Here is a 26,531-nt window from a genome sequence, read left to right as displayed (position 1 = left end):
CCCTTCTGCACAATCCAGAGTTCCTCCATTCTTCCTCCCGGCTCTCCCACTGTGGATCAGTATCCACTTAACAGAGAAAACATTTGGCCTTTGGTTTTTTGGGATTGGCTTATTTCACTTAGCATGATATTCTCTCTTATATTTATTTTTTTAGTAATAGATGGACACAATATCTTTATTTTGTTTTTATGTGGTGCTGAGGATCAAACCCAGTGCCTCATGCATGGTAGGTGAGCGCTCTACCTCTGAGCCACAACCCCAGCCCATCATGATATTCTCTAGTTCAATCCATTTACCTGCAAATGCCATAATTTCATTTTTCTTTAAGGCTGAGTAATATTCCATTGTGTATATGTACCACATTTTCTTTATCCATTTATCTGTAAAAGGCACCTAGGTGGATTCCATAGTTTAGCTGTTGTGAATTGAGCTACTATAAACATTGATGTGGCTGTGTCATTGTAGTATGCTGATTTTAAGACCTTTGGATATAAACTGAGGAGTGAAATAGCTAGATCAAAGGGTGGCTCCATTCCCACTGCTTTCCAGAGTGGTTGCACCAATTTGCAGTCCCACCATCAGTGTATGAGTATACCTTTCCCCCCATATCCTCAATAACATTTATTATTGCTTGCATTTTTTTTTTTTTTGGTGGTGGTGCTGGGGATTGAATCTAGGGCCTTGTGCATTATGGTTCTTCCCTTTAACCATTGTGGTTTGTTCTTTTAGAAAAGGGATGTGTGAAGTATCTCTTATTATTTTTTTTTGTTAATTTGAATTTTAAATTTATTTTTTAACTTTTACATAAAAACATAAAAGTTGTACATATGTATAGGATGCCATGTGAGTTTTCAACATACTGTGTAATGTTTAAATCAGCTTAAATATGTCTGTCTTCTTGCTAGGCCTGGTGGTAAGCTTCTGTAATCCAAGCAACTGGGGAGACTGAGGCAGGAGGATTGCTAGTTTGAGGCTAGCCTCAGTAACTTAGACCCTGCCTCAAAATAAAAAATTACAAAATGGACTGGCAATGTAACTCAATAGCAAAGTGCCCCTGTTCAATCCCCAGTATAAATAAATAAATAAATACATACATACATACATATAAACATACTTTTTTTTTTAAAGAGAGAATTTTTTTGTAATATTTATTTTTTAGTTTTTGGCAGACACAACGTCTTTTGTTTGTATGTGGTGCTGAGGATGGAACCCGGGCCACACACATGCCAGGCGAGCACACTACTGCTTGAGCCACATCCCCAGCCCAAGAATTTTTTAATATTTATTTTTTAGTTTTCCGTGGACACATCTTTATTTTATTTTTATGTGGTGCTGAGGATCGAACCCAGTTCCCCACGCATGCCAGGCGAGCTCATTACCGCTTGAGCCACATCCCCAGCCCCAATTACCATTTCTTTGTGGTGAAAACATTCAAACTCTTTTATTCCAGCTTCTGAAATACACAGTACAGTATGGCATGGTGGTGCACGCTTGTAATCCCTGCCACTCTGACCTAGGGTTCACTAAGTTACTGAAGTAGAGGAGGATCGCAAGTTTGAGGCCAGCTTTAGAAATTTAGTGAGACCCTGTCAAAATAAGATTTTAAAAGGACCTGGGAGAGCATTTGCTTAGCATGTGTGAGGCTCTGGGTTTGAACTCCAATACTGCAAAACACACACAGTACAATCTCATTATCTGTAGTCACCCTACTTGCAATCAAATAGCAAAATCTCTTTAGTCCTATCTCTTCCTCCTCTTTTTCTTCTCTTTCTCCTCCTCCTTCGTTTTTTACCTCCCTGGTTCCAGGCGTGCTTTATCAATGAGCTATATCTCTAGTCCTTGATCTTTTAAATTTTTAAAATTTTGAGATAGAGGCTGGGGTTGTGGCTCAGTGGTAGAGTGCTCGCCTAGCACATGCAAGGCCCTGGGTTCAATCCTCAGCATCACATATTGTATCCAACTACAACTAAACGTAAATATTTAAAAAAAAAATCTGACATAGGGTTCACTAAGTTACTGAGGCTGGCCTCGAACTTGCAGTTCTCCTACCTCAGCCTCCCTAGTGGCTGGGATTATGTGTACTACTGTGCCTGGCTCTCTTCTTTCTTTCTTTTTTTTTTTTTTTTTTTAGTTTAGATGGACACATTTTCTTTATTTATTTTTATGTGGTGCTGAGGATCGAACCTAGTGCCTCACACGTGCAAGGCAAGTGCTCTACCACTGAGCTATAGCCCCAGCCCTGGCTTTCTTATTTCTAACAAACTATACTTGAGTACCCAGTGATCATCCTCTCTCTCCGTATCTCTCTCCTTCTCTCTCTACCCTTGAAAGACTTGAAAAAAAAAATGTTTTATTCCTTGTTACATGGGTTTGGGATGAAGTAAGTCTGTAACTTTATTTGCAAGTAGATCAGTAGAATTCTGGATGTTGAAATGTGTTCATCCGCTTTGTCATACATACTGAGTCTGAGGTTATGAAGTGATCTCTTGCAGAATCAGGGAGCAAACAGGTGTTGTGAGCACAGTGGTCTCTAGAGAATGTGCAGGCCTTTGGGTATTTGTCTACTCATCAGCTGCTTAGTCAGATGGAGTGTTTTCTTAAGTGCTACTGAAATGCATAGTTCAGTCTTTATTTTGAATTCTCTCCTTCTATTGTCTTTCTCTCTTTCATTACTTTAATTACCTTGATGGGACATTCAAGTTCTGCAGTCTTATCCTTTTATTTCCATAGCCTACAGAAGTCAGTTTGAAGATGAACTGTGGGTGAACAGGTAATCTTCTCTACTTGGCTAGAAATCACCCTTCACAATGTTGACAAAGGCCCCCTAGATTTGGGGGATGAGACAAAGGTAACTTAATCCTATGACATTTTTAGTGGAAATCAGGGTGAACGTTTGGAATGTTTGACTTATTGGAAGCAAGGCATGTGTGTAAAAAGGAGGAGAAGAATCCAGAGGTATATAGTAAAGAATTATTAAGAATTCAGGAAAACTTCAAAGCTGAATTACAGAATCTTTATTCTGAGAGGAAGGTGACTGGGGCAGGTAAGTAATAGGACACGAGCCTACGTCACTTCATTTGAAGCTGTTAACAGTTGTTTAGGTGATGGAGTTTGATGATGGGGGCCTTTTCCCTGCCCTTTCTCTGTATTAGCAGCTCAGGAAGAAAACTAAGAAATAGCCTTGGGTAGAAAATTACACCCATCAGGGCTGGGAATGTGGCTCAGGCGGTAGCACGCTCGTCTGGCATGCGTGCGGCCCGGGTTCAATCCTCAGCACCACATACCAACAAAGATGTTGTGTCCGCCTAGAACTAAAAAAAATACATATTAAAAATTCTCTCTCTTAAAAATAAATAAATAAATAAAAATTAAAAAAAAAAAAAGAAAATTACACCCATCAAATAGTTCCAAGATTTCCCTTGCCAGTTTTCTGAAATAAATAGCAAGATAGCAATTTGATCACATCGCTGACTTCCTTTCTCTCAGCCTTGTCATTGGGTCTTCAGACTCTTGTCTTGACAGTTTTGGATTTCTCCCTTTCCTGCCTGTTTGCTGCTTTTTCAATTATTGACATACAGGAACCTACTATTTCATTGTGCCTGAGGTAGGCAATCGATAGGCTCTTGATATTGGATACCTTTCTTGAGATATGAAGTATTATACCATAGTGGATAATAAAGTGCTCACAATTACATTATAGAACAGATTCTGGTAACTGTACCAGCGGGGAAAGACTTGGTTGGCATACCATCATGCCACTTGGGGGTTGTTTTGCAGCAGAGTGCTGTGAAGCAGGTTGAGCATCGCCAGTTCCCGTATCTGAACGTGGAAGTGGCTCGTTAAAGATTAAAGGGACTGCCTGGTCCTTCTGGCCCCAAGATGGAATGATCTCTGCCATGGCGACAGCCTTTGTCTCCCAGGAGAGGCCATTTTATACAGCAGGTTTGTGCTTCCAAACGTTACAGTGAGCCTGTGCTGGCTGATGCTGTGGTGATAAGTTGACATTTGGGCACTCTCGAGACACATGAGCTATAGAGCATCCATGGTTTGAATTTCTGGCAAAACTGCCTCATCAGGAAGTCAAAAGCCTCAACTTTCAACCTGTACCTTTGGGGGAGGTTTTTGCCTTTGTTTCATTTGACTGTTCTGTTGAGTCAAGTGAACTTTTTCACAGCTATAAAAATTCCATTAAGCCCCTTGTATTGCATCCCAGGTATGAAAATGTCTCTGTGTAACAAGATTGTGGGTGACAGCTGAAGTCCTTAATAGTAGTTAGGATAATTGCCTCTGGAGACTTGAAGAAAATAATGGTCCAACCAACAAAATAACAGTTCAATTATTATATTCTTTGTGGTTCTTGTGGGTGAGGGGACTGATGTCTAGGACCTGCTCAGTGTGACTACTGTTCTGCTTTGGTGGTCTTTGGGAAAAAAAGTGATTTTGCCCTGAGTAGCACTTAGGGAAAATAGCTGTCACCTATCTCTCAAAGTACACCCCAAGGCTCTTTTCTGCATCAGAATCCTGTGTGGGGGAGAGACACTTATTTAAAATTCAGATTCTGGGGTCTCCTTGCACTTCTGTTAATTCAGAGCATCTAAAGGACTGAGATGGTAAGCGATCATTTTCACTAAGCACCCTTTTGATTTCTAAGTACCCCTACAGTTGATTTTTGACTATCCTAAAATTTACTTCATTTTTCGTGTTTAAATTTTTATGATTTATTAGATGATAGATGTTTGGTTGGCACCCATATTATTTTTCTTAAATAGTAGGTACTTCAGTTTAAAAAAAAAAAAAAAAGGTAATATGATTCCTGAACACAAAAGATTAGATTTTGGCAGTGTCTTTAATTAGCAATAGTGTGAGACAGCCACTGATTCCTGGAAATTTAGATTTACTAATTAACTTTCTTGATCAGAAAAAGGAAGTGGACTTAAGATTAATTTTGATAAAAAGAAGAAATGCTCAGTATCATTTAAGATGCAGGGGGTGGAAAGTAGACAGAAGGTATGGAGAGGAAAGAATATAAAGGAGAAAAGATTTCTTTTCACCACTTTCACTGTGATATTTGAGTTTTCTTGACGTGATGGAAAACATTTGTTGGACTTTGATGTGTGCTTATTACTAGTCATTCTCAAACTGAATCAGATTGTAAAGCTCAGTGGAAGCCAAGAAGTAGAATGACAGGAGCTCTTGATTTACTTGAAATCTGTTAATTAGGTACAATTTTACTATCAGAAAATATTATCAATATAGATTTCTACATTCCAACATAAAAATAAAACTGCATACAATTTGTAAAAAATTGTAGATCCATTCTTTTAGTTGATCTATGTTTTTTGTACATTTCTATTTGTTGTTTGTTAACACATGATAGAAGACAAGAACCAGTAATAAAGTAGTATGTAAACAATAAAAATTGTGAAAATTTACTGAATTTTAAATAACAGAGTCATATTTGAATATATCCTTGTTGTTTAAGAAAAGTTCAAATACCAGGAAAGCTAAACACGGCTCCTTGATCCTTGTCCCCATTGCAGTTCCGCCTGGTTGTGTTATCCTCTGTTCTTTTTGTATATTTGTTAATTTTCTGAGGATTTGAAAGTTACAGAATCCTGAGAAATGAATACTTCTTTTTGACACTTGCTTATTGTTTATAATGCTAAGATCTATCAGAGGAAAAAATAAATGTGGGCTATAAATGATTTTACATTTTTCTATTCAAGTAAAACAGTGGGTGTGGATACATACAAATTTTATGTGTGGTGAAATTTTATGTACGTGGCATGTGTGTGTACCCGCGTGCCACTTATTTATAAATAAATAACGTAGGGCTAGGAATGTAGTAGCTCAGTGGTAGAGTTTATACTACCAAACCCTATTAATAATTTTGGGTATAAATTACTTGAGTTTAAATTTTTTTTTCTTTTTAGTTGTAGATGGACACAATATCTTTATTTAATTTATTTTTATGTGGCGCCGAGGATTGAACCCAGTGTCGCACACATGCAAGGCAGGCACTCTATCATTGAGCTACAGCCCCAACCCTAAAATAATGTTTTGAAAGAACTTAATCACATACTGCAGTTATTTTTCTTATTTTTACATAATCTCATATTCTCATTATTTTCATATAACCTCATAAAACTTGAATCGTCTGAAGCCATAGTTCAAATTTAGTGTCTTTCATAAGCTCCAGATGTGTATCTTCAGCCTTTCCGGTCTAAAAGAAGGAACTAGGATGGAGTATGGCTGTATTTTGGGGAAACTGATAAAAACTATCAGAATTCCAGAGCTTCAGAGGCTCTCCTCACCTGCTGAATGGTATTTGTCTTATCAGTTATGGAGTTCTGATGCTTCTGGTTCTTGATTGCTTTCCTCCTATTTCATATTACTTCTTGGACACTCTACAATCTGGATATTCTCTCCCTTATTTAGAGTTCACTAATGTTGAATGGGCCAGAAGCTTTTCTAACAATACCATGTTTTTTCCAAATGAGGTTCTGTATTTGTATCCTAAGAGTTGTTTCATATTAGAATGTTTGTGACTTATCATCAACTACAGAAATATTTTTAAAAGTGTGGTTCACGAGATAATTGTTGTCAGCTGCTATAAAGATGCTTTTATCATTTGAAAAGGACTAATTAACACACTGAAGACAAAGTTTCTTTAAACAGCCATTTTCTGAATAGGAAGCACTGAAGTTGAGGGGAAAAAGGGGGGGAAACATTTTATAATATTTTATAAAAGCCCAGAGTGGTTATCCTACTTGAATAATGTAGTTAAGGAGAATTCTGTGAGTTGGATAAAAGACTTTTTTTTTTTTAAACTTAGTCCCGTGAAAAGGAATGAAAGTATCTGCTTGAACATTTTAATTAACCTAACATTTATTGAATGACAAGTTGGCTTGGCAGCTACATCCAGAGTTCATGTCCTGTGAGACCTACTGTGAAAGACAAGAAGGCTAGGTACAGCAGCCTCAAATGCCCTGGCTAAGAAATAGCTGATGGGACATGGAACTCTTGCATTTTTTAAACAGGGGACAGAAGGATATGATATGAACTTTACTTTTTCTCCTTTCAAGTTAAAACAACAAGGACTTGATCTTTTGTTTTCTTTGCATAACACCAGTGCTAGTTCCAACCTATCGGGCAAATTCAATAATAATGATGAGTCAGTCATTCTAGGATTAATTTTTTAATAAGTAGGCTAATAAATAAGAATTGACATACATTTAGGGATTTTTCTCTTAAGAGCAAGTTGGTTAAGTGATTTTCACAGCCTCCTATATTTTATTTTAGCACAGAGAATGTGGCAGCTAATTAAAAAAAAGGAAGAATCCTGCTGTAGTTCTGTCTTAATGAGAGAGTCGAGTTGTCTAAGGAAACAGAAACCAGAGCAGGCCTAGATGGAAAAAAGAATAGTGAGCCTGGGTAGAGCTGACAAAAATTCACCCTAATGACTTGACCAGCAAGTGGTGAAATGACTGGGCCATTTCCTCTGAAGCCACCAGCCCAGGTGATTCAGTTTGTAAATGCAGAGTGACTTCTTTACCTTCCTAGGGAACTCTTTAGAGCTGTGAACCTCCCACCTGCGGCAATCTTGCTGTGCCCAGTTCAAGGCTGTGTTCAGATGAAATTTCAGAAACGGCCTTGGAGGCTTTCTTTCATAGTAAGGGCTCCAGGAGCTTCCGAGTTACTACCAGCAGTAGGGGAATGAGGTTTACCTCTCCCCAATAATCAGCCCTTGATTGTTTTAAATCAGTGGGGTGCCTTTTCTTTTCTAGGTTGCAGTTGATTGCAGTTGGCTCAGGCTGAGTTGTTTGGGTAATAGGAGTTTTGCCTAGCGTGAGTCAGCACTGCCCTGGGTAAACTGCCTGCTCTGTTGCAATCTTGCTTACCAAAGATACGTCCCCAGGCGGCACCATTCACTCTGCCTGAAAGCTGCTGCTGTTGGTTCCTGAGATGATCTCATCTGAACATGGCTCCAGCAACCTCGGTGGCAGGAATTGGAGGCAGCTTGCTGTGTGCCGTGGCAGTATTTTGAAACAGGAAAAATCAGGTAACCCTAGATTGTTTTCTCGGTTTCCTTAAGTTAGACTAAACTGGGGGAAGAAACTGAGGAAGTCCTTAGTCTTCAGAAGTGAGTCAATGCTTTATCAATTTGGGTGTGTTAAAGTTAGCCCTTCAAACTCCTTGAAGGGGTCCTTGAGAGGAAACATTTCCTTTCATTTGGGATCTGGATGTGGTTTTAGGACTCATTAGAACATTGTTTATGTAAGCCTTTGAGAAACCATGTTAGGTTTGCAACTTCATCCATCTTTTGCTCTTATTTTAAAACTTTTTTTCTGTTATTTTTGTATCTTGTGAGAAACAGTTTGGTCAGACTAAACCATTGTGAATAGAAGAGAGGTACACATTTGAGTACCTTCCTCCTAACTGTGAATGTTGAATTGATGGAATACTGAACTGTGTTACCTGTGAGTATGTGCCCATCTTCCTTTGTGAGGGATTGTGAAGAGCCTCCCCTTATATTCTGTTCAGGTTCCTGCCCTTTTCCCTCCTGTTTTCACCTTTAAACTCTTCAGCTAGAGTCAAAACTCTCATATCTTTGAGGCACTCGTCCGTATAGTTACTCGAAGTGGTCTGTGTAATCTCACCTTTGCACCTGTGGGCCTTCTCTGAAACATCTTTCCCCAGCGACCCTGGCCAGCTGGTTTCTGCCTAGAAGTCACTTCCACAAAGCTGCTGCTTATTTACCGGGTCTGTTGAGTACCAGGAGAATCTGGTTTTTACTTCAGGCACAGGGTAGGGATGCTGGGAATGAGGGTTTGTTTTAGAATTGTATTCATCGGTACTCTGCACATATTAGGTTCTCAGTAAGGACGGAGAGAGGAAGAGCTCCTCTCTTTCTCAATGAGCTTTTTGTCCTTTTTGTTTCCACCATGAGCACCCTACTGTGGCTTTTCTGCAGATCATCAGTGAACTAATTATCAAACCATTGTCCCTGTTTCAGCCTCCATCTTAATTTCTGCCTAGCATTTAACACTGTTGAACTATTTTACCTCACCAGTCCTTTTCATTTTTCCTCTCCTGAGTTTCCAGTGTCCTTCTGTTATTTTTTCTCATTCTCTTTTGATAATCCAGCGAATGTTGAGATGCTCTAAGTCTTTGCCCTTCTTCTTCCCTCCAAGAATCTCAAAGATGCCCATAACTTCAGCTACCCCTAGTATGTTTTAGTAGCCCAGTGATCCCTCTTATCCATCTGGATTCTTTTTTTTTTTTTAGAGAGAGAGAGAGAGAGAGAGAATTTTTAATATTTATTTATTTATTTTTTAGTTCTCGGCGGACACAATATCTTTGTTGGTATGTGGTGCTGAGGATCGAACCCGGGCCGCACGCATTCCAGGCGAGCGCGCTACCGCTTGAGCCACATCCCCAGCCCCTCCATCTGGATTCTTATTGCCAACTGGGCAATCTCAACAAGCTTTGTCCAATCTGACAACTATCAGGGTGTTCAAAAGGCATCTTAAATTCAGCATGCACACACCTGAATGCATTTTCTCACCTGCTGCCTCACATGCTCTGTGTATATTGCTGTAGGTTTGAACTCTTAATTATATCTACCGAGTCTTCCTGTTCGCTCTTTTTATGTTCACATCCTCTAAATATGATAAACCCATGATTGCTAAACCTTGTTGATATTGGTTTGATGTGTGGCTTTTCTTCATCTTCACTGTCATTGCTTCAGTTTACCTGAGATCAAAAAACTGGACATTTTGTTTAAACAGCTCAGTGGCTTAAAATTTTTGTGAACATTTTGTCAGGCCCTGTACTCTTCAAAGATCACAGAGACTGCCGTTCTCCAAGATCTTATAGACCAAAGATTTCACATTTTATTTATTTTGCCTCCAGGAATTTGATGTTTGCAACTCTTGGTTCAGACTCTTATCAAATGTACTTTGGTTACTCCACTTTAAATCTTTCTCTGCTCCTATCTTCTTCATATTGTTGCCCAAGTTATCTTCCTAAAGGCCAAATCTAATCTTTACTCTTGTCTTTTCAGGATGCCATTGGTTCTCAGTTTTCTGTGTAGCTTTATTTGTAAAACGCTTTAAATTTGACCCTGTCCTGCCAGTCACTGTTCTCTCCTTCTCTCAGCCAATGCTCTCCTCTCTGTCTTCACTAAACTTCTCTTATCCCATTCCTAGATATCTCTTCAGCACTCCATTCCTTTTCCTAACGGTCTCCCTTTCTCTGATTGAGAAATTCTTATCCCCTAGAAGTCATAGTTAATATATTAAGTGAGCTCCGACCTCCCAAGTATAGTTATTCTGCCTGATTTGACTCCAACAGCATTGTCTCTTTTGCTTTAGATTGTTGAGTTCCTTGACTGAATTTGGTTCTGAGTGTGGAGACTGGCACCATCAGAAACAGTGTCTGAAGTGGGTTACCAAGGTCAAACCACTGTTCTAGGTTTTGAAAGGTTGAAAAATTCATATACTCTGCTTAAACAGATGGTTTTGGCTCCCGTTGGTGACTTTGAGCCCATGGCTACCTATTCAGTATGTGTTTTAGTCAGCTTTTTAAATACTATGACTCAAAGATCTGATCAGAACCATTTTAGGAGAGGAGAAGTTTATGTAGGGGCTCACAGTTTCAGAGGTCTCAATCCACAGACAGCAGACTCCTTTCCTCAGCCTCAGGGCTGGAGGTCAGGCAGAACATCATGGCAGAAGAGTGTGGCAGAGGGAAGCAGCTCATATTATTATCAGAAAGCAGAGAGATACTCCACTTGCCACTCAATTAATCCTATCAGGTGATTAATTCACTGATTGGGTTAAGGCTCTTATAACCCAGTCATTTCATCTCTGAACATTTTTGCATTGTCTCACATGCAAAAAGGCTTTTGGGGGACACTTCACATCCAAACCATAACAGTGTGTGTTACCTGAAACCCTCAGGTAACAATTTTAAGTTAGTGTGAAGATTTAAGGGACTTGCTGAAGTCTTATCCTAACATTTTTATAGTGCTTTACAAAAATTATTTCCATATATTATGTTGGGGTAGGCTTTATTATCCCTATTTTACCAGTGTCTAATTCTATTTAGAAGCATATGTTGAGGTAAGACTCAGGAAAGAATGTATTCTTGCAATGCATTATATAACCAGTTGGATTCTTTGTAGTTAAATACACCCTATCTGGTTCTACATAAATTGGACCTTTGCTGAAGAGGCAAGTGCTACAGATCTTGCCTTTTACAAGGCCACCTTATTATCAAGGTAGATGAAGGAGGTACCAGAGTTTATCTGACCTATGGAAAGGCCCCAGTTATGATTAGAGACCTTGATTGAAATTAATGGTGTGCCTACTCCAACCTCTCAGGCTTTTCTCTCCCTTCTTTTTTATCCCTTTTTTCCCCTCTTAAGTTGACAGTGCTAAGGATTGAATCTTGGGCCTCAAGTACTACTCAAGTGCTCTACCACTGAGTCATACTCCTGTCTCATTGGACTTCTATTGTACTTACAATATTTGGAATATGTAAAAACTGACTGCTGTTCTGCAGTGGCACATCAGCTTGATGAGTGAAGGGAATCAGAATGAAAAAAAAAGTAAATTGTTAAGAGCAGAAAAGGGCTCATAGCAATTCTAGTGAGTGATTAAGTTTGTAGAACACTTAATAACTTTTGGGGTGCTGCCATATTTGGGACTATGTGAAATGAGATTATAAAAAGATGAACCATTGGGGCTAGGAAATAATCTCTGTTAGAAACATTTTGACACTCAATTTTGGTTCTTTTATAGTTGAGAGGATAATCAAAGATGATTAAAAGGTTGGGAAATAGGCCCTATCAGTGTAAGTTTAAAAGAGGAGAAAGATTTTAGCCTAGAGAAGAAGCTAAGGGATAGCTTGATTATCATTTTCAAGCATGAGAATGGTTGCCAGAGGGATTTTGATTAATTATTCTTCATCAACTTCAAAGATGTAAGAAGAAATGGGCTTAAATTGAAGGAGGAGTAATTTTGATGAATATAAGGAAGATGTTTTTGGTCATCAAAGTTAGGAAACATTTGAATGCTAGAGAGAGTTTTGAATTTCTGACAGTTACAGTTATCTAGTAAAAAAATTACCCAAAAGTGTGGGTGCGTGCATGTACATGCTAGGAAAGTGCTCTACATCCCCAGCCCCAGAAGTTTTTGTTGGAGTAAAATGACAACCATTTTGTTTTTCATGATTCTGTGGGTTACTAGTTCAGGGAAGGAGGACACATTGCTTTCCTCCAAGTGATGATGATTGGACTGGAGGATTCAGTCCACGGCTTCACTCATATGTTTGGGGCCTTGATGCTAGCTTTTGGCGGGGACTTCTTGGTTCTCCATGTAGTCTGTCTCTTTCATGGCCTCCCATTGTTTATTAATCTAGATCAGGCTCCTTGTACATAGTGACTGGGCCATAATGGAAGCTGCAGGGTCTTTTTCTAGTCTGGGAGCCATTCATTATCACTTCTGAACCATTCTTTGGTCAAAGTTGGTCACAAGTATAGCCCAGATTCAAGAGGTGGGGCCATGAACTTTACCTCTGTAAGGGTAGAACGTTTAAGTCACCCCACAAAAGGACTTGGTTGTCCTTTTGGGACAAATTATGGTTGGGATTATTGCTGCTAATTTTAGAAACTATTTGCCACACTGGCCATAGAGATTTTTCATGAGAGAATAATCATATATGTCTTTTGAATGGGCCATTGGGCATATGATTTGCAAATTTGGCTGCATATCAGAGTCATGTGGGAGCTTTTTACAATCTTAGATTCCTAGGCACCAGACATGTGACTCAGCATCTCCTGGGGCTTTTGGCTCATGAGAGACACTCTCTGTCCTTTCTCTCAGGTAACCACCAGTGAAATGAGTATGGAGGTGGGGGACAGGTCCAGATAGATATGTTATGTATGACAGAAATGGTAGGTGCCTTAAAAAGGCCTGCTGGTCTCCTGCTTTCAGGACTTGGTTGATCCCTCTGCTTGGCCTGTTCTTCCCTCCAGGCTGCCTATTAGAAGTCATATCTCTCTCAGTCAGCACATCATCAGAGCAGTGTTTCTTTTTGGTTCCAGTGATTGAACCCAGGGCATTTAACCACTGAGCCATAGCCCAGCCCTTTTTTTTGAGACAGGGTTTCACTGAGTTGCTTAGGGCCTTGCTGAGTTGCTGAGGCTGGTCTCAAACTTGCAATCCTCCTGCCTCCCAGACTCCTGAGTTGCTGGGATTACAGGTGTGTACCCCTGTGCTTGGTTGAGTAGTGTTTCTTGATGCCTCACTTTTTTTCTCATGGTTCCTAATGATTTTTCTTCATAGCCTTTTTTAGTCTATAATTAAATATTTGTGTTATTGACTCACATATAATCGACAAAAGTATGTCTGCTTTGCTTTCCTGTATCTTTGCCTCAAAAAAGGTACTCGGTATTTGTTGAATGAATGAAGTGGTATTTGAATTTACTTTCAAAGAGTGATTAGAGTTTTGGACAGACAGAGCAAATGAATGAGGAATTCAGTGTTTTGAACTGGAAAGTGGGAATCATATTGCTCATATACTTTCAGAAGATGGGAGGAACTGGTTTTGAAAAAGTGTCTGGTTTTGAGTACACTTGGTATTGCTAAAGTTGAGGGGTGAATATCTAGCAGGCATTTAGAAATAAGGTACTGAAACTGAAGGGAGAGACTGATGCCAGAGATTTAGATTTGGGAGTTACCTGACTGAATACTAAGAAATCTATTCTTCCAGCAAATAAAGTGTTCCCTCACTGTGTGCCAGACAATTATGTTATAGGGAAGGTGAACCAAAGGCTGACTGACTTAAGGAGCCCTCCTTCTGATAGGAACCACAAGTGTGAGGCCTTGAGGATAATAAATACCTTTTTTCTTTTTTTTTTTTTTTTGAGGAATAATAAAAACATGACAGAAGACTGAGTGAGGTCAAAGAGAGGGAGAGCGGTGTGAAGTAAGTGGTGAGGCAGGGGAGGCCACATCATGTGGAGCTTTTGTGGACCATATAGGAAGCCTAGTATTTACTCAAAAGAATGATAGACTTTTGAAACCATAGAAAACTTTGAAACAGGAAAGTAACAAGCAGAAATTTATTTTTTAAAATAAAAGTTTATCATAGCTACTGTCTTGAGGATAGAGAGTGGCAAAGGAGGAACCAATGAAGAAGTGCTTACTTTCCTTCTTAAAAGATGGAGGCAGATAGGTTAGGGTATGGCAGTGGACATAGAATAGATGATGGATATATTTAAAGACTAAAACCAGTAAAATTCACTAGAGAAGGAAAGGAAGAGTAGGGAGACAAAACCCTAGAGCATATTTAGGGAGCAAAAGGAGAAGCCAGGAAAGGAGGACAGGGAGAAAGATTGGTCCTTGAAGTCAAAGGATAGTCCAACTACTGCATTTTCTGTGGAAGACAGAAGAAGGATCCAGTAAGAGATTCAGGAAGAAATGTCAGTAGGTCATCATCATGAGGAGGAGGTCATGAAGTTTGAGGACTTAGGAAAAGCTATGCATTTCTCCATCTGTTCATTGGTGACCTGGAGAAGAGTTTCTGTAGAGTGAAGTGGAGTTAATGAATGAGTGTATGAAGAGGAAGTGAAGGCAGAGTGCCAGCTGCTTTCTTAGAGACTGGGAATGAAGTAAAAGGGACACAACAGAGCTTACTTTGCATAAACTTGTACAAAGAGGCCTGAGTGTGAAGGTTAGCTTTTAAAAACCAGGGCGCCAACATTTACTTAAGCAGCTCTCTATGCTTGTCACTGTGCTAGATGCTGTACCCAGTCTATTCTATTTACTTTTTGTCTTTAAAAAATTTGCAAAATAAGCCAGGCATGGTGGCTCATGCCTGTAATCCTAGCTTCTCGGGAGGCTAAGGCAGGAAGATTACCAGTTCAAAGCTAACCTCAGCAACAGTGAGGTGCTAAACAACTCAGTGAAACCCTGTCTCTAAATAAAGTACAAAATAGGACTCGGGATGTGGCTCAGTGATCCAGTGCCCCTGAGTTCAATCCCTCATACCCCCTCACCCCCCCAAAAAAGTCTGCAAAATAGTTCTGTACTATTTTACTAAACAGTATATAATTTCCAAATTTTAGGGATGCATAAGGCTTTCCTTTGGGGTAGAAAAAGGAAATATTAGAACTCAAGTTTTTCTACAGCTTTACCTTACCCTTTGAAATTCCTTTTTAGTTTATGATTTAGATAGAACATAGTATATTTGTATAGGAGTACATGTCCAATTGCTGTTAAATATACAGTTCTGTTTTGTTTTGCTGCTGATCAAAAATGGAGGACTTTACTGAGGGATTTTTTAAAATATAGGGAGAGAAAATGAGGCAGAGGGTAGAGTGGAAAGTGAACTAGCCTGTAGTCTGTCTACACACCTCTCATCCTACTTTATAGATAAGAAACAGGACTAGAGGGCTGGAGATGTGGCTCAGCGGTAGCGCGCTCGCCTGGCATGCGTGCGGCCCGGGTTCGATCCTCAGCACCACATACCAACGAAGATGTTGTGTCCGCCGAGAACTAAAAAATAAATATTAAAAAAAAAAAATTCTCTCTCTCTCTCTCTCTCTCCCTCTCTCCCTCTCTCCTCTCTCACTCTCTCTTTAAAAAAAAAAAAAAAAAGAAACAGGACTAGAAATTTTTAATTTACCTGAGATCACACAACTAATTAAGTGATACAATTAGAATTTGACTCCAGGTCTGTTTCACTCAAAAAATTTACCACCTTACCCTTTTCCTTCTTCATTTTCTTAAATGCTTTCTTATATTTTTCCATTTAATTCTCAATGATTCTGTAAGAAACATTAAAATACCCATTTTGCAATTGAGGAATCTGAGGCACAGACAAAATGATTACTATTCTATGGCACCAGTTGGACTTCTGATTTGTTCTTTTTTCACTTTACCATAGTGCTTCTCAAAAGTAGGTGGAATCAGGGGGCTGGGGTTGTAGCTCAGAAGTAGAGTGCTGGCCTAGCATATGTGAGGCACTGGGTTCAGTCCTCAGCACCACATGAAAATAAATAAAGGTATTGTGTCCACCTACAACTTAAAAAAAAAAAAAAAAAAGAAAAAGTAGATGGAATCAGATTGAATTGGTAAAATGAGGGGATTTCTAGTTTTATGACACAGAAGGATGAAAGAGGAGAATATAGTGGTTGGAGGTTACTTAGAGTAGAACATCGTATTAGTTCCCATTTGGGCCACTTAATCTGTTGTTAAGCGTTTGCATGAATGAAAAGACTATGAGCTCTGACTCTAGGCCTCATACTCCCTAACCCTGCATAGAATTGCTCTTTGAAAAGTTCTATGGGACATCAACCAGAGATGGATAAAAGTTTTTCAGAGCTAGTGATGGCTTGCCCCCAATTATATAATTTACTTGAGAACCCAGTTAAATAAAGTTTCTGAATTTTCTGTAATATGCAGGAATATAAAGGTGGGAGGAGTGGAGAAGAGTTCAGTAATCTGAAAAAGTTCAGAGAGTTCAGTGCAGGAATGGTGGATTGCAGTGGATTGTGTTGTTAAATGAAAGTTGTGTTTGAAATTTGTTCTTGTAATAAATATTTATTGTATTTCGGTTTGCTGAAAGGTATAGTGGAATATGGAGGGGAAGGAATGCAAAAATGTGTAAGATGAAATCTTTGACCTCTAGAAGGTTAGAGAGGGAGAGGTGGAGGATGGAGGAGTATGGGAAAGAATACAAACTAGGGGAGTGGCATTTAGGTGGGGCTGGCTAGAGGGATGCCAAACGAGGTTCTCAGGAGGACTCCTCAGTTTTGGTCAGTATGTTCTAGGTTTGTTCTTGGGTTATATATAAAATGTATTTTGTTGGGTGACTGGGAATGATGAGTCTTGGAGGCAGCATTGCATTTGGGGTTGAGTGATTGAGCTCAGAACAGAATACAAATTTATTATTTTATTTATTTATTTATTTTTTTTATTGTTGGTTCAAAACATTACATAGTACTTGATATATCATATTTCACACTTTGATTCAAGTGGGTTATGAACTCCCATTTTTACCCCGTATACAGATTGCAGAATCACATCAGTTACACTTCCATTGATTTACATATTGCCATACTAGTGTCTGTTGTATTCTGCTGCCTTTCCTATCCTCTACTATCCCCCCTCCCCTCCCCCTCCCCTCCCCTCCCCTCTTCTCTCTCTACCCCCTCTACTGTAATTCATTTCTCCCCCTTGTATTATTTTTCCCTTTCCCCTCACTTCCTCTTGTATGTAATTTTGTATAACCCTGAGGGTCTCCTTCCATTTCCATGCAATTTCCCTTCTCTCTCCCTTTCCCTCCCACCTCTCATCCCTGTTTAATGTTAATCTTCTTCTCATGCTCTTCGTCCCTACTCTGTTCTTAGTTACTCTCCTTATATCAAAGAAGACATTTGGCATTTGTTTTTTAGGGATTGGCTAGCTTCACTTAGCATAATCTGCTCTAATGCCATCCATTTCCCTCCAAATTCTATGATTTTGTCATTTTTTAATGCAGAGTAATACTCCATTGTGTATAAATGCCACATTTTTTTTTATCCATTCGTCTATTGAAGGGCATCTAGGTTGCTTCCACAGTCTTGCTATTGTGAATTGTGCTGCTATGAACATCGATGTAGCAGTGTCCCTGTAGCATACTCTTTTTAGGTCTTTAGGGAATAGACCGAGAAGCGAAATAGCTGGGTCAAATGGTGGTTTCCATTCCCAGCTTTCCAAGAAATCTCCATACTGCTTTCCAAATTGGCTGCATCAATTTGCAGTCCCACCAACAATTTACAAGTGTACCCTTTTCCCCACATCCTCGCCAGCACTTGTTGTTGTTTGACTTCATAATGGCTGCCAATCTTACTGGAGTGAGATGGTATCTTAGGGTGGTTTTGATTTGCATTTCTCTGACTGCTAGCGATGGTGAGCATTTTTTCATGTACTTGTTGATTGATTGTATGTCCTCCTCTGAGAAGTGTCTGTTCAGGTCCTTGGCCCATTTGTTGATTGGGTTATTTGTTATCTTATTGTCTAATTTTTTGAGTTCTTTGTATACTCTGGATATTAGGGCTCTATCTGAAGTGTGAGGAGTAAAGATTTGTTCCCTATTTACCTCTCTTATTGTTTCTTTTGCTGAGAAAAAACTTTTTAGTTTGAGTAAGTCCCATTTGTTGATTCTAGTTATTAACTCTTGTGCTATGGGTGTCCTATTGAGGAATTTGGAGCCCGACCCCACAGTATGTAGATCATAGCCAACTTTTTCTTCTATCAGATGCCGTGTCTCTGATTTGATATCAAGCTCCTTGATCCATTTTGAGTTAACTTTTGTGCATGGCGAGAGAAAGGGATTCAGTTTCATTTTGTTGCATATGGATTTCCAGTTTTCCCAGCACCATTTGTTGAAGATGCTATCCTTCCTCCATTGCATGCTTTTAGACCCTTTATCAAATATAAGATAGTTGTAGTTTTGTGGATTGGTTTCTGTGTCCTCTATTCTGTACCATTGGTCCACCTGCCTGTTTTGGTACCAGTACCATGCTGTTTTTGTTACTATTGCTCTGTAGTATAGCTTGAAGTCTGGTATCATCGCTATACCACCTGATTCACACTTCCTGCTTAGCATTGTTTTTGCTATTTTGGGTCTTTTATTTTTCCATATGAATTTCATGATTGCTTTCTCTATTTCTACAAGAAATGCCGTTGGGATTTTGATTGGCATTGTATTAAACCTATAGAGAACTTTTGGTAATATCGCCATTTTGATGATGTTAGTTCTGCCTATCCATGAACAGGGTATATTTTTCCATCTTCTAAGATCATTTTCTATTTCTCTCTTTAGGGTTCTGTAGTTTTCATTGTATAAGTCTTTCACCTCTTTTGTTAGGTTGATTCCCAAGTATTTTATTTTTTTTTGAGGATATTGTGAATAGAGTGGTTGTCCTCATTTGCCAATTTATTATTTTAAAGTGAAAATTTCCTTTCCTGTTAACAGGATTCTAGGGTTTGCTAGGATATTGCTCTTTGATATCAAGAGATCTGGGAAATCAAATTTAATAACATTAAGCTTGCTTGGTAAGCATGGATTAATAAAATAAGATGATTTGTGGGGCAGTTACAAAAAAGCTCAGATTATTGATTGCTTACTATATGCTGGGTATTATAAGTATTTTGGGTACAGTAGAACATTTAATTTTCGCAGTGACCCTCCTGAAAAGTAGGCTCAATCATTCTTAACTTACAAGTGAGGAAACTAAGCCTCTGTTCAAACTGGTAAGAGGCTGAACCAAGATTTGAACCAAGTTCCTGTCTAAGAGCTCATACTCCTAGTTATCACTATGTGCTATTTTGCTGTTTCCATTTAAGTTTCATGAAATAAACTTGTTCTACTCCAGAGATAATGATGTGCCACCTAACTCTAGTATTTCTTTGCCTCGGGCAGTTCCAGAGTCCAAAGGTGCACCACGGCTTTTTCCTAGATTTTTTACAAAGTTTTTGGTGACTACTCTTTGATATAGTGACATTCTTTGCTTAAATGTATTAATACTGTTATTCAAGCCTTTTTGTTTTTTCTTTTAGTTTGATCGTCTTTTCTCTTTAGAGAGACTTTATGTATCTGCACATGTTAATTTTATGTTGATTTCATTATCATTTTCGGTCAAGTGTTTTTGTTTTTTTAAATACTGTGGATTGACCTCAGGGGCTCTCTACTACTGAGCTACATCATCTCTAGCCCTTTGTATTTTTTGAGACAAGGTCTCCCTAAGTTGCCATGACTGGCCTATAACAGGTGATCCTTCTGCCTCAGGTGTGAGCCACTGTGCCAGTTACGGGCCAAGTTTTTTTTTTTTTTTTTTTAGTTTCTTCTATCATGTTAGCTTCTCCCACTCCTCTTCCACTGGATTAAAATTCAGATTCTTAGGCTGGTTTCTGAATTCTCTCTGGCTCCAGTCCAGCTCTCTGATTTAGCTATGACTCTCTGAATTGCTAGCAATTATTAATACCCTCCCTCCCTTGATGTTTGCCTATGTCTCAAATCAAATCCAGTTACTCATTGTACTTAGACATCCTTGATTTCCTCCTTGGGTGCCTTTGTTTCCGTTTTGCTTTTGTCTTACAGTTCATTCTTGGTATGAAGCCTCCATTGTCTGATCCATTACTGGGAGTAATCATATCCTCAGAGTCTTGTAACAGAGGATTCTACTTACTCTGCCTTTATAGCACAGTACACTTTCTGCCATGCATTTCAATGGTTTGTGTACTTGCCTTTATTTCTCCTACCAGACCATAACCTCACTGAGTAAGAATTGTGTGTTGACCTTTGTATTTGCCCTGGTGTATATAGTTCAGTTTCCTTCACATAGTAGGCGTTCAGTATTTGTCAGATGAATGAAGGATGGATGAACAGAATTTCAGATTTAAATTTCTGTGATTTAGATTTTCCCTCTTTTTCTTTCTCTCTCATTCCCTTTTCCTTGTTTTCTATTAAACTTGCTATGTTTTCCCATGCACTGACTCACTGCACTTCTTTCCTCCCCTTTCTTTACCCAGATTTTGCCTCATTCTTTCCCCATTAACAGCCACTGTGTGGGTGTGCCACGTGTTGCTGGTCAGATCTCCTGTACCTTTCTCTTCTCCCTGTGAATCATATGACTAGCGTGGGAATTGATGATTACAGTAAGACCTTAATAAAAAGACCATGTATGAAGCACAGCCCTTATGGTTTGTTAGTATATTGCTTCCAAGTGGGGAATTTTCTGATTCTGTGTTTCAAGGGAAAGGGGGAAAAAATTCTTGCATAGTAGATAAAGGCATATAATATTTGCATTGTGGGATGTCAGAGGCATCTATTTGACCAGAGAAATAATTCAGGAAGCTATAGTAGCTTCCACTGTTAATATTGAATCCTGAAATTTTTTCTACAGCTGGAAAAAACATTAGAGGTTAGTGTAGTCCAACCTTCCTCTTCCAGAGGAAACAGGCAATATGACTTGTCCATAAAAGCTGGGATATTTGTTGATGAGTGTTTATTCCTAATACTGAATGTGGCTGGAAAACCACCAGCTCTTTGAGAGCAGTGGAAGTTAGGCTTAAATAAGTGAGAGGCTTCAGCCTTGAAGCTGCTGAGGGCCGCAGAAATACCAAGAGCAAACTGTTAGCAGGGTAGCTGGTAGATTTGGGCTAGTGCATACCAGGAGGACCCTTTGAAGATTCTCAGTTTCTCCCTTCTGGGGTTTGTTCAGTGATGACCAGCTGATAGAAATCTATTCCTTCTGCATTTGAAAAGGGGCCAGTATTTAATTATAAAAGCATTTTCCAACTTTTTGCTCCTTTTCCCAGCCCTTGTATTCCAAATTTTATTTCAGACTTCATTTCCTTATTTCAGCACTGTTTATATTTGTTTTCCCCCACTTTGGGTGGTGTCGGTAATTGAACCAGTGGTGCGCTGAGCTGTGTTCACAGCCCTTTGATTTTTTTTTTTTTTTTTTTTTGAGACAAGAGTCTTGCTAGATTGTCTAAGCTGGCCTCATCTCCTGCTTCGGCCTCCTGAGTGGCTAGGATTAGAGTCAGGCTTGTGTTAAGTTTTTATTGTTTACTTTAGGACAAATGTCAGTATGAAATATGGGAGATCCAGAAAGTGTCTTAGAGGCTCGTGCTTGTTTTTGATGTTTGTTAGGCGAATCTTTTACCTAATTTGTAGAGTAATGGATTTTATTATCAATTGAAATACCATCCAGTAAGCCATTTGTCAGCACATATGAATAGGTTACCTGTTTGTCGAAGATCTAACACTGTTGGCCTAGGAGCAGTGGTGTAAAGAGATCAGACAGCCCCAAACAGGAAGTCCAGTGCAAACCAGGATGTGCTTTTCTTTTTTTTTTTTAAAATATTTATTTATTTATGTATTTTTAGTTTTAGGTGGATACATTAGTTTGTTTTTATGTTGTGCAGAGGATCTAACCCAGTGCCTCATACATGCTAGGGGAGCACTCTACCACTGAGCCACCACCCCAGCCCCAAGGATATGCTTTTCCTTACTGTAACTTGTGTGCCTGTGTTTTGAAACTTGCTGTGGTTAAAAAAGTCAGGCTGTTAATATTGGTGCTTGACTGAATAAATCTGTTTTTGGTTTGTGAAGAAACTAACATAATAGTCCTTTATGACCTTTGCCTTGATGCATGTGCACATCTTAATTCTAGGGACCAGGTTATTCTTTCTTCCTGGGGCATGGTTGTTTTTCCCAGCTTACACCATACTCATGTGGTTTATGAACTGGAAGCAGAAAATTGACTGCTGGTCTGTTACTTTGGGTAGGTGTAGGACTCAATCTGTGCTTAGCTATTTATTCTTTTTAATAACAATAGGAAATTTTAGCCTGCAATTCACCAGCCTTTTAAATAATAGTTTAATTTTGTTAGGTTCCAGGATTTCTAGCACACTTTTTTGAGTGTTTTCTGACCATGGTAGTTTACAAATTACTTTACAAATTACAGAATGGGGGTTGTGAAGGTTTTATTAATCTTTGAATTGAAAATTTCATTGAATACTGGAGGCTGCATCAAATGCTAGCTGCTCAGTTGGCAAGTCTCTGGAGAAGCGGTTAAATAAGTAATTTGTTTAGGGTCACTCTGTTGGTAAACAATCTCAGAGACTTTTGTTTTTCCAAATTCTCGTTGCTTTTTATTTTGAAATCTGCTTTATTACCTTCATTAGGAGACTAGGTTGGCTAAGGGATAACCACCTGCAGGGAGTCACCTTGGGATCTTGGCGGATTATTGCAGTCCTGTGAGTTTATTTCTAAACTGGTTCATTCTCTGGTCTCTAACCATACTTGCTGCAGGTATAGGTCTTGATAATGTTTTTTGTGCGTTTCATATCCCAGCCATATCACAAAGAAGATTGCCTATCCTTCCAGTTTGTAAATCCAGGAGCAAAGGGATAAAGAAAAATGGGTGAAAAAAAGGCACATCTGATCAGCAGGGATGGTCTGGGGACTTTGCAAGTGAAAATAGCAAGAAACTATTTGATATTTACATGAGTGTTTTTTCCTTGAATCTATGGAGAAGTGGTAAAAATATACAATATTTTACACTTTGTTGTGGGACAGAGGCAAAGAGGAAAACTGAAGCCCAAATTAAGCATAGGTTTTCTTTGCAAGGAGAGAATACAAAGGTTTGTTGTGGTTTTGGTGGCATTCTATGAAATTGAAATCCATTTATTTCTGCTTCTTGGGATAAATATTGGGCATATTACATCCTGGCAGGAGCATAAAATGTTCAGGAAGTCAGCATTATTTTTCAGATTGAGATTAAATATCGAACCAAGCTAAAGGCCTGTGGGAGGAGGTGGTACTTCATCTGAATTCATCCTCCATTTATCACAGAATCCCATTTTGGCCTCAGTGCAGTGTGAGCAGTTATGGTGCACCAGGTGGGGGCCAAAGGTGTACAGTCCATTCTTTGGATGTGGCGGGGAAGAAGGGTTGAGGAGCTATGGGAGAAATTCTGAATTGTGTTGACTGCCTGGGAGGTGGATGACAAACTGAAACTCGTTAGTAGTGAGGTAGACTTGGGAGGAAATTCTATGAGGAGGATAAACCACTTCTCACCACTTCTAAGAGACATTCTTCAAGGGAATATAAGTTTGTGTGTGTGTGTGTGTGTGTGTGTGTGTGTGTAATTTTGAGCTAATGGGAAAGGCCTGGGATCAGTCATTTAGTTCTTGGAGGATGGTTGGAGAACCAAATTGAATATGATTAAAAATATTGGTGTGTTTAAAGAAAAAAGGTACAGATAGAGCAGGTAAATTTGAAGAACCTTAAAAAGTACTTTCTTTTAAAATTATTTATAGTTAACTTGTATTGAACACTTGTTAAGTCTTAGACTATGGGGTAAATACTTGACATGCAGTATTTTTAAAAAAATTTATTTCTTTTTATGTGGTGCTAAAAATCGAACCCACTGCCTCATACATCCAAGCAAGCACTGTACCACTGAGACACAACCCCAGGATGCAGTATTTTATTCTTTAAAAAAAAATTTTATTTTTTAGCTTTTAGGTGGATACAGTCTCTTTATTTTTTTATGTGGTGCTGAGGATCGAACCCAGTGCCTCAGATGTGCTAGGCAAGTGCTCTACTACTTGAGCCACAACTCCAGCCCAGTATTTTATTCTTTTCAGTTATAATTGAAATATAACAGGTTCTATTGTTTTAAGAAAATTTAAGTTATACTGAGGTTTAGTAAACACTAGGATTTAGAGTCCTATTCATTCTTCATTACAGTGTTTGACCTCGTTAACTTTTGTGCAGTTCATTTTGGAAAGGCAGATTGCTTAACTTTGATCCTACTTGATCCTGGTCCTGAAGTGCTACTTTTTCCCAGGGCACGGGAAGGCTAAACCCTCTGCTGTAGTCTCTGGCAGTGGCTGCTTTTTAAAAAAATCCTAGTTGCCCATTAGTCACTGTGATATTATCTTGTGAAAGTAGCTTCTTCAGGCAGAAGGTTCTGACAGGCATGTTTGATGCATCCTTTTTCCTGCACAGGACTACTGGGGGGATCAGAGTCTCTGTTCTCAAAGAGTTTTGTTATCCGTTTTGATGGAAAGAATATTCTAATAGAAAAAGGACTCTATGGTAATTAAACTGCAGGTTTGTTTATTCTGTTTTCAGCATTGGTAGGAGATTTTACTCGAACTGCTTTCTTTCCTGATTGACTTTGCCCTTTGGGATAGAATGCCTGGGCTGAAATAAATGTGTAGGTTTCTCTGCTGCAGTGTTCAATCTGTCATCTTTCCTAAATGCCACACTAAGAAGCAGCCATTTAATTGGTCAGACCCCGGGGATGATATTTTGGCACAACTCCATTGGTTAGAATTACTTTTCCCTGAACTTCATAGCAGATGCTGAGCTCCCTCTGCAGATATTTGTCATGGACTAGTTGAAACCAGGGAGTTTCCAAGAACATTTATAACTTGTGATTATTATGTATGTTTTTCAGTTGTTTACAGCAGTCCCCACTTCAGGAAAAGAGCTCACTTACTGCTAGTAGAAAGTGTAGTCTCTTTCCTTTTCCTTTATTTATAATGTTATTTTAACACTTCATGCTCCAAGGCCTCTGGTATCGTATTTCTTATATCCTTTGGTTGCTTCTCCCTCTGTCTTGGTGAGTCAGGAATGACAGATAGGCTAAGCTCCACCCTGACCTGGTGTATTTAGTAGGGTTGGTTTCTGTGATTTCTAGCATTTCTTTTCTCTGATGTTTTCATATTCATTTATATTCTTTGTGATTCCCATCACAGTGTCAGGACAATATGATTGGGAAGGCATTGAAACCAGCTGTGCCTTTTGATGCAAGAAAGGGATGGAAGAAGTGATGGCCAGTTCTTTCTAGGCTTTTCCTTTCTGGTTTTCTACTGTTGTAATAACTGACAACTTTAACATTTTTTCTGTTACATTTTAGGCCAAACTTGCCATTCTTTTATTGTTATCCAGTAATCTTAGCAGACATTTTCAAAATTATTGTCAGTATGCCTGAAGTGGGCATGTTACATACTGTTAGGTCTTTACTTAAAGGCGTTGCTATGGTTATATGTATTTTAAACCCTTAGTTTGCTAATCATTTTAGAATCATATTGTGGAGTTTTCAAGCATGAATTTCTGCCCCTCCACCCCCACTCTTCACTCTATTGCTGTTACCTTTATTTAGTTCAGTGAATACATGGTGATTATACTTAGCTGTCATTAAGGCTGAGAATAAATACTCATTCTTGTTTCCTATTTCACCTTCCACAGTGTAACTCTAGGAGAAAAATATTTCAAAAAGAATATATAGATCATTAGCTATGGTTAGATGTAGTGCTGCTAGAATGCTCATCCCCCAGACTGTAATCACCGTGAGAGATGTAGCACTTGCTAGTTGTTGGTCCTCCTGGATTTGCAGTAGTGTTGGCAGAGCATAGTGCTGAGCTGATACTCCAGGGAGTGAATTAGAGTTACAGGGAGATGTGTGGGATGCTATGAGAGCACATATGGGTCAGAGAAGGTCTCCTTGAGCTAGTGCTCCAGGATGAGTATACTTGAAGGGGATTCCTAAGGCCAAAATAAGCTTGGCATCTGAGGTACTGAAAGAATGGGGTATAGCTCAATGTAAGGCAGGGAAACTAAGGCCCTGAGTGCTGAAGATTTACTTTCCTTGTAATTTAGTAGTTACTCTCAGTACAGTTGAGACAATTTTTAAAAGACCCCTTCTTGGCTGGGGAGGTGATTAATTCAGTGGTAGAGCACTTACCCTTGAGTATGCACAAGGCCTGGGTTTGATCTCCAGCAAAGCAAAAAAACAAACTATAAAAACCTACACAACTAGATTAAAGATGGGCAAGAATAGAAACTGAGATGGATCTTAGCTAAGAAGTTGAAAATTGGCTTATTAATTAATTAATTAATTAATTTTGGTACCAGGGATTAAACTCAGAGGCACTTACCACTGAGCCACA

The 26,531-nt window shown here is 39.0% G+C and overlaps 1 protein-coding gene across 3 annotated transcripts in view; it reads left to right on the top strand.

Annotated features, from left to right (window-relative positions):
• Rffl (ring finger and FYVE like domain containing E3 ubiquitin protein ligase) overlaps positions 1-26,531 on the top strand; it is a 67,433-nt gene that overhangs the window by 12,399 nt on the left and 28,503 nt on the right. Inside the window, exon 1 of one of the 3 annotated variants that reach the window (XM_026411886.2) lies at positions 7,937-8,062. The exons of the other annotated variants lie outside the window; for them this stretch is intronic. Within the exon in view, the coding sequence (XP_026267671.1) occupies positions 7,966-8,062 (97 nt within the window). The 5' untranslated portion in view covers positions 7,937-7,965. Of the gene's footprint in view, positions 1-7,936; positions 8,063-26,531 lie in introns of those variants that run through there. 3 annotated transcript variants of the gene reach the window in all.

The sequence above is a fragment of the Urocitellus parryii genome, chromosome 7, assembly GCF_045843805.1.
Source record: "Urocitellus parryii isolate mUroPar1 chromosome 7, mUroPar1.hap1, whole genome shotgun sequence".
Classification (NCBI taxonomy): domain Eukaryota; kingdom Metazoa; phylum Chordata; class Mammalia; order Rodentia; family Sciuridae; genus Urocitellus; species Urocitellus parryii.
Note: the sequence above shows the minus strand (reverse complement) of the source record. Positions and strands in the feature narration are given on the sequence as shown.